This window comes from Zootermopsis nevadensis, unplaced genomic scaffold, assembly GCF_977971745.1.
Source record: "Zootermopsis nevadensis isolate Lab colony 2312 unplaced genomic scaffold, Znev_1.0 Znev_ptg000010l, whole genome shotgun sequence".
NCBI lineage: Eukaryota > Metazoa > Arthropoda > Insecta > Blattodea > Termopsidae > Zootermopsis > Zootermopsis nevadensis.
In genome coordinates, this window is record NW_028259142.1 from 1,167,887 (window position 1) to 1,183,961 (window position 16,075).

Consider the following 16,075-nt stretch of genomic DNA (forward strand, 5'->3'; position numbering starts at 1 on the left):
ATTCGCAAGTGCTCATCAGGTTAACGCGTCGTAGTAACCGAGCTGACGTTTCTAATTAAGCCCTAAGCTTATAACACCTCATGGTGATAAGCATTATCAAACAGTGATGTTAAACAGTGTTTTCTGATATCAGGTAACTATTTCGCATCATACAGGATGATGCAGCATTACGATAAAAATTGTCCGCGGGCTACGGGTTTCAAACCCCTGGATCGCCAAGTGCCCCTACCCTGGATTATCAGCACGCAACCAACAGCGTCCACTGATTTCGGTCCTACTCAGGGTGAGAATTTCTTACCTACACTACGGGTGCCCCGAAAGACTTATACACAATGCTGTCGTACGTAATGGTCTAGTATACATCTTTTGGTGACACCCTATATATCCGTTTATGCCAATATAACAGTTCAGATGATCCCTTATCGAATAACCACTTCCGTCCCGGAGATAAAAGCTGCATGTTCCTTTGAAACGCTGACATCTACCTACAAGCTCACACAGCGCTAAAACCCGGCCAGCGGGCCACAGTCTGCAAACCAGTGTTCAAGAAATCGGTATGGTCACGAGTATTTCGATCGGTTTATCTGAAATGCCCCCAGGGCGATCAAGGGTCACAGAAAACTACGCAAACACGGCAAATAGGGCCTATGTTCTAACTTAACACGAAAATAGTTGTGATTAGCAGTGACGCTGTCAAAGACCCGAGAGCGGAGCTCTCTTCTGCTCTTTATTTACAAAGGCACGCATGATTTAACGTCGTTCGTACAAATCCGCAGGAGCAGATACAAAGCGTCTTCGTTTCAGGCGTTCGACATACTTAGAACCGTCCTAAAGCAAGGCGTTCGAACGCCGGAAAACGTTTAATTTCATGTGTAAAAGTTCACAGCAACGAAAACGATAAAAATTGGAAAATCACAGGAACAGCGCCCTGCCTGTATCCTAGCAACAGAACAGGAAACTCCGAACGTCTTCTACCCTGAGATTTTTCGTGGTTTTCGTCAGTCCCTCCAGCCAAATCCCGGTAAAGTAACTTCAATTATACCACAATCACTTCCTTTCACATCCTTTCCAATTCACCGTTCTTTAATCACTGACCATTCAACGCTACGTAATCAGAGACACTGACAGCGTCGTTAAACAAACCACAACAAAGAAACAAATGAAAAAAAGTCCCTAATAAAATTTTGCATAATCGCTCAATATATCCGCCGGTTCACAAACCATTACCTGATTCGACATCTTCACTTTCCAATTTGTACCTTCCATTTTAATATTATACGATGTATTTGAAGAGGTCTCTTCACCAGAGGTTTTTCGACCAAAGCCGTCTACGCATTACTGACATTCCCTGAGCAGAGTACAAACTGTGACGCAGACCGTTTCCAGTGCCCTGTACAAAAGTCCATTTAACTATTTATAATCCTTAATCAAGGGCAGAGCCAACCAGGCTTCAAAGTACGAGGGGTCATCAGAAGTGTGGACTTTGTACAAGAAGTTCGAATTATTATTATTCTTGTGTGAAAGAAAGGCCCTCGGACATCAAGAGACGGTACAGGCGTGCTACTTTATGGTGGCCCTCGACCGCGCAATAGCGGAAGGGACGAGATATAACAGAAATGGAATGAAAGCTGAATGATCTCGTGAAAGGCGTGTGCGTGTGTGGACTCGACCGCGTTTAGAACGCAGCCGAGACCAAATAGCCATCATAAAATATCTGTATTTAATCGTAAGCCAACTCGAACACACGCTTTTATAATGAGTGAGGGGTCAGTCCGCCGTAAGCTTAAACACGACCTTCAGCTACAGCGTGCAAAAGGCGAGATAGCGCGTTTTACATTTATGCGCATTCAAGGTCACGCGTTTTCTTACGACACACCTCACTGCAGCCATGTTATCGTGCTGTAGATAAGACCTGCCATCGCAAAGATAAATAGCACAGGAATGTTAATGTAGACAGACAGGCCTGTAAGAAAATTTGCGTCGCATTCTTCGGTAATCCCCGAACAAAGCCTCATTTCGTATAGAAAGGTCACATATTCAAAGTTTATTCCTTTATCAAGCTTTTGTACTTTTGATCCACGATTTAATTAATTTCAGTATTAATTTACATGTAATTTTATCGGTATTTAAACACACTTCCGTATTCCAAACTGTTAGTTCAATTTGTGAGCTTCGCAATAACGCATTTAACAAAGGAAGTGGCATATCAGCGCACTTCGGATCACAACTTTCAAATCAGAAACACAGCGACGAGACTGCAGAATCGCCTTTCTCAAACGCAATTTCTTTCTTTTTGCAAATCCGCATACGCCATCGACCTTGGAGTTACGTCACAGCCTCTATCACATCGTAAGCAGTCAGAAATGACTTGCCCCTGCAATACTTGAACTATTTATCAACTCCAAGTCATTGCAAATTAATAAGATTAGATAAAATGTGTAGTTTCTTGTTGTTTTGTTGCGTGAGATGTTTTTAAGAAACACACAACTTGCTACACGATTCGCCAGTAAATCTGCGATGCCAACGTCACAGTTTGATATCCCACCCAGTCTCTTCTGAAGTTTCGGAGGTAACACGTGTGACAGTCGCCACTGGGATTCGTGGAACACCTTGTATATGAGGTGCTCAGAAGTATCCGTTCGACACCGAAGCACGTCTAAATAATAGTGTTTAATAATTCAGCCCGTACCGCGAAGAAAACACAACTCTTCACCATTGAAAATATCAACTGATTAACGCTGTTTAAGGATATAATCGCTGTTTACAGTGAGAATCACGCGAAACTCATAGATACAGTGCGTAGGCGTCTAAATAATATTTAAAGATTCAGTCCGTACCGCGAAGAAAACACCACGCTTCACCATTAACTAACTAAAAACTAACTAGATGGCTTACCGAGCCCGAAGGTTCATCACCGAATTAACCAAAGCCCTCCACCGGACCCTGTCCTGGGCCAACAAAATCCAGTTTCCTTCAACTCCTATCTCCCATAGATCCCGCCTGAGATTATCCTCCCATCTACGTCTAGGTCTCCCCAGCGGTCTCTTCCCTTCAGGTTTCCCAACCAGTACCCGGTGCACACCTCTTGTCCCATCCATGCGCGCTACATGTCCCGCCCATCTCACTCTTCTCGACTTAATCACCCTCACAATACTGGGGGAGCAGTACAGATTTTTAAGCTCGTCATTGTGCAGTTTTCTCCACGCCCCATCGTCTTCCCTCTTAGGCCCAAATATCCTCCTCAACACCCGATTCTCAAACACCTGCAATCTGTGTTCCTCCCTCTGAGTGAGAGACCATGTTTCGCACCCATACAAAACAACAGGCAATATTATTGTTTTGTATACTTTAATTTTCAGGTTCTTAGAAATCAGACGGGAAGACAAAATATTTTGGACTGAGAAGTAGCAAGCATTTCCGGAATTTAGTCTCCTCCTAACTTCCTCACAAGTATCATTTTGATTTGTTATTGTTGTTCCCAAATATTTGAACTTTGTAACCCTTTCAAAGGATTTATTAGCTACCCTAAGATAATTTTGCCCGCCTGTCTTCTGATGACGAGATACTAACATGTACTTAGTTTTTTCTGAATTTACTTCCAGCCCCACTTGTCTACCAGCCTCTAGTAAAACTTCTGCGTTCCTCTTTATTGTATTTATATCGTCCCCCAATAAATTAACATCATCAGCATATGCCAATAGCTGATGTGTCCCGTTCAATTGCAAACCCTCCTGCCTACCTTGGACCTTCCTGATGGCGTATTCTAGCGCAAAGTTAAAGAGCAAGGGAGACAAAGCATCTCCTTGTTTTAGACCGTTCTTGATGAGGAATGTCTCAGATACATATTTACCTACTCGAATTTTGCTGCAGGTTTCATTTAAGCACATTTTTATTAGACCCACTAGCTTCTTTGGTATACCAAATTCAATAAGAATATTATATAGCACTTCTCTCTTCACAGAGTCATAGGCTTTTTTGAAATCTATAAATAACTGATGTACAGTCCCACCGAACTCCCATTTTTTCTCTAGTATCTGACGAATGCAAAAGATCTGATCAATCGTTGATCTGTTTCGTCTGAACCCACACTGATGATCCCCAATAGTTTCATTCGCATATGGGGTTAATCTTGCCAAAAGAATGTTGGATAGAATTTTGTATGAGGTTGATAGCAGCGATATTCCTCGGTAATTACCACACTCAGTCTCTTCCCCCTTCTTATGAATAGGAATAATTATGGATTCCTTCCATTGTTGTGGCATCTCTTCCTTATCCCAAATTAACTGAATAAGCTTATGGATCCTCATATGCAACCCTTTGCCACCTGCTTTAATTAATTTGGCCGGAATCTGGTCAATTCCTGGAGATTTATAACTTTTCAACTTCCCAATGGCTAGTTCCACTTCATCTAAGCTAGGTTCTGGCACCAACAGTTCAGCTGTATGCATTTTAATCTGTCTAATATCACCAGTATTATGAACATTTAAGAGCTCGCTAAAGAAATTTTTCCACCTATTCACAATTTTTATTGGATCTGCAAGCAAATTGCCACTATCATCCTTTACCAAATTAGTCTGGGGTTGATATCCTTTCTTAAAGTTATTAATGCCTCTGTACAGGTCTCTGATGTTTTTTTCCTTATTATTTGTCTCAAGTTCAGCAATTTTGCCCTTCAGGTATTCCCTTTTCTTAGTCCTAAAGGTTCTACTAGCCTCACGTCTCACGTTACATAGATTATCCGCATTTGTTTTGTTTGGGTTCTGCAACCATTGAAATTTTGTTTGCTTCCTTCGATCTATTAATTTTGAACATTCTTCATCAAACCACGGTTTATTTTGCTTTCTCCTGTAGTATCCTAGTTTCTCTTTTGCTGAAATTTTGATGCAGTTTCTGACATTTTCCCACTCCCTGTTGATGTCCACACTTTCATTATCCTCATTTGCCTCTAAAATTTGAAACCTATTCGAAATTTCAACTTGATATTGTTCCTTTGCCTCTCCCTCACTTAATTTTTTCAAATCAAATCTTTCTGTGTCAAAATTTTGTTTAGTTCGTCTACTTACTGAAAGTCGCTCCCTCACTTTTGCTACCACCAGATAATGATCAGTGTCGCAATCTGCTCCTCTGAATGATCTCACATCAATTACATTTGTCTGCCTTCTCTTATCTACTAAAACATGATCTATTTGATTGTGTGTTCTGCCATCTGGGGAAGTCCAAGTGTATTTATGAACATCACGGTGTGGAAATTTTGTACTTTTTACAATTAAATCTTTTGACGTAGCGAAGGTCACTGCTCTGACGCCATTATCATTACTAAGTGCATGGAGACTCTCGCTGCCTATTGTGGGTTTGAAGACATCCTCCCTCCCAATTTTTGCATTGAAATCTCCTAGCAGAATTTTCATGTGATACTTGCCAAATGTATCAAATACTGATTCCAATTCTTCATAAAAGCTATCCTTGATATCATCGCTTTTGTCTTCAGTTGGGGCATGAACATTAAGGACAATGATGTCGCACCAACGTCCTTCCAAAATTACGTAAGACAACCTGTCACTAACAAATTCTACTCTCTTAACTGCTGCCCTAATTCTGCTATGAACAAAAAAACCCGTCCCTAGCTGATGATTGTCATTCCCCTTTCCATAGAAAAATGTAAAATTGTCCACTGGGATCGTGCCCTCCCCCTCCCATCGCACTTCCTGCACTGCCACTAAGTCTAACTTATAATTCCCTAATTCCCTACACACTGATTTCAGTGCCCCAGCCCTATAGAGGCTCCTAATGTTCCAGGTACCAAATCTCATGTCCTTTTTCAATTGCCGTGGTCGTGCCAAAGAGTCCGTCCTGATCCGAGGCTTGGTTGATTTTTTCGTAACACATATTTTTTTTTTAAAGGTGAAAGGTTGTTAGCCCTACACCCAACCCCCAACCTGGAGGACCAGGGTATCACTCTTAGTCTAGCGCATCTCCTTAGACCTGTCCGGCTTGGGTGACCCTACCATGAGCCGAAGCTCAGGCCGGCATAGCCCTAAGGGTCATTTGAGCACGCAAGCCTCCTCACCCGGCAGATTGCCTTCGACAAGGTGGTGATACCTTCGAGAAGGCCACGCTTCACCATTACAAAGATCAACTGGTTAACGCTGTTTAAGGAAATAATCGCTGTTTACAGTGAGAATCACGCGAAACTCATAGATACAGTGCGTAGGCGTCTAAATAATATTTTAAGATTCAGTCCGTACCGCGAAGAAAACACCACGCTTCACCATTACAAAGATCAACTGGTTAACGCTGTTTAAGGAAATAATCGCTGTTTACAGTGAGAATCACACGAAACTCATAGATACAGTGCGTAGGCATGTAAATAATATTTAAAGATTCAGTCCGTACCGCGAAGAAAACACCACGCTTCACCATTACAAAGATCAACTGGTTAACGCTGTTTAAGGAAATAATCGCTGTTTACAGTGAGAATCACACGAAACTCATAGATACAGTGCGTAGGCGTCTAAATAATATTTAAAGATTCAGTCCGTACCGCGAAGAAAACACCACGCTTCACCATTACAAAGATCAACTGGTTAACGCTGTTTAAGGAAATAATCGCTGTTTACAGTGAGAATCATACAGAAATATAAAATGCAGAGTTGCTAATTGAAACGTAGATGAGAGTAACTTCATATATTGTATTTAAATTGTAAAATTACCAACGCAAATATGTCATTGCTTGGATAAACGTGGGAGGATCTGCTAGCGTTCAATTCAAAACGACACAAATGGGAGGCGAGGTGTATCGTAGTGCTGTCAATACATTATTAACCTTCTGGAACGTTACAGTGGCCAGTTAACAGCGATCCACTTCACAGGAAATTAACAATTGCTGCTCGACAATGCCTCTAATCGCCTTCTAAGGTCGACTGCCTCTGGTATTCGGATGACCGTGAGGCGTACTCAGACGATGACTATCAGCAAACAGGTCGTGAAACTCTTCAGTGAGTTCTCAACACAGGGCTGAAAGAATGGGCCGATTTTGATCAAACTTTATACTGGAGAAAGGATCAAAACGAATTGAAAATATGGAAGACACAACCGAGTGACCGCAGAGGTCCTTGCTGCGTGCATCATCTGGGTAATCGGCGATCGCCCTGACGACTGACGCAACAAGGACCTCCGAAACGTTGGTTAACTACCACCACAAGACGGACATCATCTTCGATGCTCGCTTACTCAGTCACGAAACAAGTTACGTCAGCTCACGTTCCAGCCCCGCCCACAAAACCCCTAGGGGATAGAACAACCATACAAGGATGACGTCACTTCCGCGTACGTGCTTCGCGGGACGTGGGTCTAAAAGAGGGGACTGGGGGATTTTGAAAAGCGTCCGTCCAGAGTCGGGCTTCTGTGACGACGACCAACCGCGAAAATTCAACGTAATACAAGTCCAGTTCCAGGAATCATCGAGCTTCTTACACGCCTCAAATTCTACCCTTACGTCACATGACCTCTGTCAGTGGCAGCCGGTCCGGATGTCAGTTCCCGCACGCAGTGTCGAACGCATTTCCTCCTTCACGCGGCCTTCGTGATATTCCACACGCCCTGACCCTACCACTGACCTCGCAAATCCGCAATTTCCTTCAGGCCCCACCCGTACCTAGACCTTCACACTCCAACAGCGCAAGGTCGACTGATTGGGCGATAGGGCTTCTGTTCGCCTTCAGCACACGGACTGTGGACCCACCCCGAAGCCGAGAGTGTGTGGAGCTACTCTTTCACGTCCTCCATACGTCTTCATGGTCTGAAACTCGTGATGTCGTCATCGGTCGCAGCTTACGTGACAGATAAGCCCCGTGCGCCGTGCTGCATCCGCAACTTAACTTGCTTTACTGTAGTGAGGGTCAATCTAATCAGTTGCCAGCAGGCGAACCGTTATGTGATCGGAAAATTGAATCTTGTGTGTGGCTTTTGATCAAGTCAAAAGTTCCCATTACCTACGCTTCTATTCTTCAGGTGTCTGTCATCCCAGGGCACCTCCGGTACAAATCACATTTCAAACAGGTCTGAACACTATTTTGCCCACCCAAACCTTCGCTCTCACGAGGAACACAACAAACACGAGGGAGACGTTGAGCAACTGCAGTGTTTTGTTTTTCAACGCGTGATGTCGTCACTCCATTAACGCCTGAGGCAAAATTCACACATGCAGATGGCCGTCTGGTGCGTTATGGAACTTTCGGATGACACAAGAAACAAACACAAGTCTGTAAGCGTCTCTCACGCGTTACCAGTCCTCAATTGTAAACACCGCTCACTTTCGCCTTAACAAAACGGTCGACTGCGAGACATAAACGCAGAACTCGATTGCGAGAGCATTAAGTCAGAAAGGGAAAAACCTGGTCTTTCCCGTGATGTGTCTGGGCCAAACGAACATATCTCCCGAGTGGTTAGCATTCCTGCTTTGTTCATCTCTTGATTCTGACGACAAAACTGTTTCTGACTTTACCCACAGACAAATGATTACAACGATCAATTCACTCTCGTTTCGAAGGGCACATCTTCCTTTGTGCCCCGCGTGTCAGAGGGAGGCTGGGGGTCACTATTTTTTTTTTTATTTGTAGTGTTCTGTCTGAGGACAGGTCCATATGAACAGGATCCTTCCATCCTTTTCTCGGACTGGGACCTGTTCATATACGTTCTTGGCAGATGATCCAGAAGTGGTTTGCCATTGCCTTCTTCTGTGTGTGAATGGAGTAATTGTTGGGATGCCACGGAGGAAAACTCCGTGTTGCCTAGACCACGGCCTTGCCCAACACAAGTTATAAATTTGAGCACCACCGGGAATTGAACCCGGCACCCCAGGCTTACAAGGTTAGTGTTCTGACCGCTAGACCACCGTGGCTACGTCCACAAATCAAGTGGGAGGAGTTCGATGTGGCTCCTTTCTCACACCTGAGGGCGAAGGAGCTTAAAATCAACGAAGTCCGAAATAAAGTATTAAGCTTTGTATCCGGAAGGTACAGCGTTAATAAAATCTCACCCCCAAGACAGTCTATGCTCACAAAATAAGGTCCATCGTTACTCTTTCTTGGTTATCAACAAGAACTGAGCCCTCGGGACCCTTTTCGAGAGTCAGTGCTGGACTTACCATCTCTACCCTTCTCCCTTCAGGACAATGACAAAACGAAACCCTGGGAAACCACGCACTGTCCATCAACACACGGTCTTTCTAATGTTGTATATTTCATTATCTCGCAGTTTTCCTCAGACCCTTCTTACAGATGCCGGGTAAAGTACGTTAAATTAGGCAAGGACCGCTTCCTTCCACATCCTCTCCTTTTCATTACTCCCATCAGCCAATGCGATACAGCGTGGGCAATTGACAGCATCGTTAAAAATACCGCAAACAAACAAACAAACGACGAGTGGAAATTTGCGCTTCTGTGTAGTACGTTGTAGACTCTGTTCCGCTTAGTCACTGTCCTTGAAGTCAATCGATTTACTGTATTTGCAAAGCAAAGCTAATCATTCTATACAGAGGCACCTGGCATTGGACTAAATTAAATATTAAACTTCACAAATCGTAAAAGATTCATACACAAGCTAATACTTCGTACTAAGAAGCCATTTTTTTTAAAATGTACCAATCAAACTTCAACCTTAGTTTCTTGCATATCTGGGGTTACAACTGGTCGATGCAAAACAATTTTTAGTGTGTATGCCACACATCCACGGTAATCTAGCGGTCAGAACACTAGCCTTGTAAGCCTGGGGTCCCGGGTTCAATTCTCGGCGGTGCCCGAATTTATAACTTGTGTTGGGCAAGGCCGTGGTCTAGGCAACACGGAGTTTTCCTCCGTGGCATCCCAACAATTACTCTATTCACACACAGAAGAAGGCAATGGCAAACCACTTCTGGATCCTCTGCCAAGAACGTATATGAACAGGTCCCAGTCCGAGAAAAGGATGGAAGGATCCTGTTCATATGGACCTGTCGTCAGACAGAACACTAATAATAAAAAAATAAAAATGCCACACATGCCGAATTTATTCAAAATTCGTTCGGTAGTTTCGAAAAAAGGAATTAAATACGCAGACGGACAGACGGGTTCGCCATTAGGCCCCGTGCGAATATTTTATACACTTCTTACGATGCTATAAGACGTCTTATAAAAAATGGATTTAAGAAATATTGGATGTGAATTGGATTCATCTGGCTCAGGGACGGTGACGACGCCATGTGAACACTGCTTACGGGTCATCGACTTCCACAAAAGCGGGAGAATTTCTTGACTAGATGAGAAGTTATTAGCTTGTCAAGAATGATTATTCGTTCATTCCATGCACGCAGTTGATTGGCTGAGTTAGTGGAACTGCTTCGCCCCCTTGCAAACAACATTCCTAGAAGAATCTCGATGAACGCAGAAAGTGGGAAAAGGCCTGACAAACACGACCTCTCGATCCTCGCCTCGACTGTCGTTCAGTCTCTCGTGATTTTACTCAAACTCCATTACGTAAAATACGGATAAAAAAGTATAGATGTCCCAATACGAGCCATGCAGGCGCTTGGGGGAGGGGGAGAGGTGGTATAGCTCAGACAGGTAATGCAACTTCAAACAGGCCACGACAGTTTCCTTAATATCCTCTACAGTTCACCGTACACCCTCTTATCAGACGCAACGCTACGTAAATGATACAGCGTCATTAAATATCCTATCGACAAAACCGTAAAGCTTTCTCGAGCTGCATGAAACGAGACTCGCGGCTCACAGTTTGAACACTACACGTGGAGGTCACCCGAAGACCAAGGTCTCTGAACGCCCACCCCCCCGCCCTGACGGCGTTCCTGAATCCAATCAACAGGCAGGTCACAACAGCGTAAAATCAGATTTACATAAAAGCCACCATTCCATTGTGTTCCACGCGTTGTCTGGTTCAAACGAGCACCTTCGCTCCTACACACGGATATATTCGCACTGAAGCGTTGTCGAGAATACTCATGGCTGTCTTCTGAGTTGTAGCGCCGCGCAGCCTGCTGCCTCCACCTTCATGAAAATGAGTGACCTGATAATGCAGGTAGGAAGGACCTCCGAAACGTCGGTAAACTTCTACCAGACTACACTTCGCTTGATTGCTAATTGTGCAAAATGTAGTCGTTTCACCATTCGTTGGAACCATCATCAATTTCCGACGCGCCCTTGTCACTTCAGGGAAAGACAAATGAAGATGTTCATTGCTGGTCTGTTCCTTGTGACGTACTGACAACGTGCGATAAAAATGCATGCGTGTTGACGAGTGTGAGCTCAGCAGAAAGGAAAGTGAGCAGACAAGAAGACTTTTATTAATTGACATAACACTTGTTCACTTGGACAACTTCATGGACGGATGACGTTTTGTTCCAACGCTTCGACAAAGAATGATGTTGCCATCATCGGAGTGAATGTCTGGTGAGAGGAATGTGGAACCCTTTCAGTGTTCTGATAACCAACACACGAACATTACACGTCCGGATAATACAGATGGTCACTGCCCCAACTATTAGGTCCTTAGGTCGAGTTATGGGGAGACCACCATTACAAAGTTCAAACGACCTTACAGAATATGTGATAAGGTCCTGGCTAAAGTTTGAATAGCATTATAAGGCCACACGCAGGTTGCGAGAAATTTGAGGTTCTCAGGGCAGACGACAATCTTCTGCGATGTTCAACCGGACACTCTGGTACAAAATGACCGACGTTTCAGAGGAACCTACTGTCCCCATCAACAGGGCGATGCAACGTCGCAGAAGACAAGACATCTTCGCGAAACGCACGGTCTCGAAACCTAGATCTGATCCAGGGACCTCCCAACTACGAAGCAGGAGTGTTGACCGCTGGACAGCTTGAAACAAAGAGTTTTATGAACTTGCATCGCGATTATGGGGGTTAGCAGAGGAGACCCTGGTTATTAACGAGAAGTGGGACATCACTTCATCTTCATTCCACGTAATTAAACATCTGCGCGGCGGAAGGGGGGAAGTGGCCTGCCGAGGGGAGTGTCACATGCAGCTGGAAGACTCCAGAAGCGGTTCCAGCATTTACATGTTTTAGAATTGAACACAAATGTAATCAGATCGTGTTTATGAACACAAGAGACAATTAACACATCTTGCAGAGTGCCACCAAGTTTTAATAACCTTTTTAAACCCAATGGTAACTATGTATACCACCTGTTTTAATATCCAGTAACGCTGTATTTTAGAGAGAATAAACATTTATCATTTCCTTAAATAGCATTAACTGAATGATCGTATCAAAGGTTAAGAGCAGTGTTTTCTTTGCGGTACGGACTAAATTCGTGAATATTATCAGACGAACCACGACCTTAAAAGGGCTGAGAGTCTGCATCTTACGATCTCATTTCGAAGTGGCGAAAGCGTCACTTTCTATTGGCCAGACAACTGCAAAGCTTCCGATGTTCGAATCTGGCCACGTCCTAAAGTCGGCGGCATGTGCGAACTTAACTAAGGCGAAAACGCACACGACTTTCCAAACGCCTTATATCCCGTTCTTAAGACACGTTCCAGCAACATCCGACAAAACACACTTTATAAATTCACAGATTTTAGGATACTCGAAGTTTTACGGAGATGGATGAGGCGAGAAGTCCTTACACCGCTACCTCAACTGCTAAAGTCCTTCGAAGGGGCTGCGAAAATGTTTTAAGCTGAAATTGAAAGCACGTGTTGTCAACATCGGAGGCCCAAAAAAAAATGATTAGTCTCCAAGGGTAAAAGCAAATCTTCTGGAGCATCCACCTTAATCAAGAGGCGTCCATCGTCCTGATGATAGAGGCAGAAAGCTCTTCTGAACTGTCCGGGAAGGTGGGCGGAATGAATGGAAATCCCCTTTGCGATATTTCCAGGCGCGCCGAGAAAATTTCTTGCGGGAAGAAATATGTGAGAAGAACGAACCTTTGATAAGCAACAAATAACATACCTCAGTCGTTCCGGTCGGCATATCGGACGTAGCAGCAGGGGGGCAGTCACAGCCCTCCGGGTGGTTCTTATCGGTACTGCCGTGCTCAGCGGACTGGCTCTAACGCAGGAGTGTCGCTTTCAATTGTTCCGGCGCAGAGCGGGGAGGACCGGTTCTTTAAAATTGCCAACAGCTTTCTCTCCCTCTCTCTCTCTCTCTCTCTGTATTTCAATAGACGAAGAGTGTTACAAGTATCAGCCTCGATGTTATAACAGCTGTTTCGACACACGTCTATTCAAGACGTTTTATTACGCCTTGTGTACAATCCGGAAGACGTTCCCAAAAATCTTGGTGATAAAAAAAAAACATGGCGGAAGAACAAAGTTCTGAGGTGGATACGACACTCACGCCACTTAATAAGGTGTCCTGAAATTATGTACGGTAGGACATCTTGATATCCACGGTGGTCTAGCGGTTAGAACGCTGGCCTTGTAATCCTGGGGGTCTCGGGTTCGATTCCCGGCGGTGCCCGAATTTATAACTTGTGTTGGGCAAGGCCGTGGTCTAGGCAACACGGAGTTTTCCTCCGTGGCATCCCAACAATTACTCCATTCACACACAGAAGAAGGCAATGGCAAACCACTTCTGGATCATCTGCCAAGAACGTATATGAACAGGTCCCAGTCCGAGAAAAGGATGGAAGGATCCTGTTCATATGGACCTGTCGTCACACAGAACACTAAATAAATAAATAAATAAATAAGGACATCTTGAGACACGCAGATTTGTTGAAGTAAATTTTTCGAAAATGTAAATAAAAGACGGTTCAGGAGTAAATCCAAAATTTGGTACGGAGACAGATCACTAACATATGTACAATCAATGCAATGAATATGTTACACACATTTAAAATTGCAATAAAAGAATTTCGACTCGACCGCAAGTCCATCGCATGCGCACAAATACGGCGCGTTAAACGTTACTTATTTTCATTAACTTAATATGGCAATAGAATGCAGGATTTTCAAAGCTTCAAATGAAAGTTTATTGCCTAAGTAACATCCTACATGTTTCCTTTTATAATTCCCTTTTAAATTAGTATGTTGCTACTGATGTCGACACACGCTGCATACATTGCGTGCATTGAATAGTTTGCGATGTACAGCACGAACATAAAACCAAGGCAACCAATTTCAAACTGAAGTCGTTCAGAACCGCTTATCAAGAACGCCGAGGTACAGAGGACGCGTGTTCAAGCACTGACTGCACCTCTCCTGTCTTATTCCTGACGTTCATCACTTAGTTATTCAGCTCTGCTTCGAACGACGGTGTAACAAACCACCTCAGAATTTTTACGGATGTGCTGAGGAATACCACGAAACCCCCTCAGCGAAGGTAGCCCAGCTTTCGGGCTGAGAACCGACCCCAAGACTCTCCGACGCACAGCGAAACTTATCTCCCACAGGCTCTATCAGAGGAAGTCGCGATTTCCAGCTCCGCTGACAAAGAGAGAATATTCTAAAAGAAACACTGGACCCCAACACGTCAGCGAGTTCTTCTGTAAAAGATCCATCTACGTACTCACGGCCACGGGAACCCCAAATTCTACACGAGCACTTCTGTTCGTTCTAGTTTGTAGTCGTTACATAATCGCGTGCAAAGGCCGTCTTATCGTGTTATAAACACGAAAACCTGTTTACAGCTCGTATGAAAAGATGTATCGAAGTCCCTAACTTAAAATTTATCGTTCAAGTTCTGTTGCGCAGAAACAACCACCGAAAATCGAACCTAAGCCCAAGTAATATTTACGCGATCAGTTCCTACCGCAAAGAAAACACAACGCTTCTCCAAGACAACTGGTTAATGCTTATTTTGATAATCGCGAGACCAGTAGAGACATCTTGTGGGCAAAGTACAGAGTTTCTGAACGTTAAAGCAGGTGGTACGTGTGGCTACCAGCAAGCTTTGAAGGCCACGTCATGTTATGAAGATTAAAACATGAAAACGTCCTTGTTATTGCAATTGAAAGTAGCAATGCTGTCCGTTAAGTTTCATGTGACGTCGTGTCCCAATTCTTTAGGGCGTTCGTGGCCAGAATTTGCAAACAATGAGTCCATCAGTTTCAACACGCGTCTGACTGTCTGTCTACATGTCACAACACGAGAATCAATGAACGGGTCCTCACTGTGCATCAGGGACGTTTTACAATTTTCAAACACATTCAAATTTCGGCTAAAATCGAACGAAAATGCGCACGTTTCATGAAAATCGATACGCATGTCTCGCGCATGCGTCCCAGAAGGACGGTGTTAGTGGTAGAGGCGAGCAAATGATATTAAATTAAAAGTCCAAACAACTCTAAAACATTGTACTACAAGTGCGTGCTGACACTAAACTAACAATGTGACAACAATGACCAAAGAAATGTCTCACTTACATGGTTGTCATCCCTGGGAAGCTGAGAATGCAAAACAAATGAACAGCGTTTCACGTAACATTGCTTCAACACAGACAACAGAAAACAGAACTTTCGCTCTCGGGGGAGGGGCGTTCATCTGCCAAAATAATTTGGCCCCAGCTTGCGCCGAGTCAAATCCACACGGCGTGAGGCGCCACTGACGTCTGCTCCCTAATTAACACGCAACAATGCACAAAATTTATGACAGTAAAACAGATAATGTAACAATGTCTATTACCATCCACTCGCGAAATATCTCTGGAAACACAGCCCTTCATCAGGCTGTGTCACGAAGCAACAAAGGTTTCTGTGGGGGTTATTGTTAATTAATTACCTTGGTGATTGCCCGTTCTGACAAAGGACTTCTAAGCTTTCCATTTTCTTCATCCGCGGACTATCCAAATAGCAGCATGAACAAGATAACAAATTGTCACAAACACAAGCAAGCAGAATGGATAAAGCCATTTTCATAAAACTCGGACTGGACTCCTAACCTCAAATCCCTGCATCGAATGCGAACAGGCAGACTGACACAGTATAGCGCGTTCATTAATAATAACAGATTTATTAAAATGTAGTATCCGTTATCCACACACAGTCTGACAACAAACTTAACCCTGTAAAATATACATTCGATTTCTGCTCGTCACAGCACCGGACGATC

At 43.9% G+C, this 16,075-nt stretch overlaps 1 protein-coding gene across 13 annotated transcripts in view; it reads right to left on the reverse strand.

The window, feature by feature from the left end:
* LOC110827291 (solute carrier family 2, facilitated glucose transporter member 1) overlaps positions 1 to 16,075 on the reverse strand; it is a 48,151-nt gene that overhangs the window by 17,895 nt on the left and 14,181 nt on the right. For 2 of the 13 annotated variants that reach the window (XM_022058816.2, XM_022058819.2), the window contains exons 4-5: positions 15,746 to 15,805; positions 15,391 to 15,411 (exon numbers count right to left, since the gene is read on the reverse strand). The exons of 7 other annotated variants lie outside the window; for them this stretch is intronic. In XM_022058816.2, the coding sequence (XP_021914508.2) occupies positions 15,391 to 15,411; positions 15,746 to 15,805 (81 nt within the window). 4 more of the 13 variants (XM_022058818.2, XM_087346132.1, XR_015534445.1 and 1 more) reach the window with 3 other exon arrangements.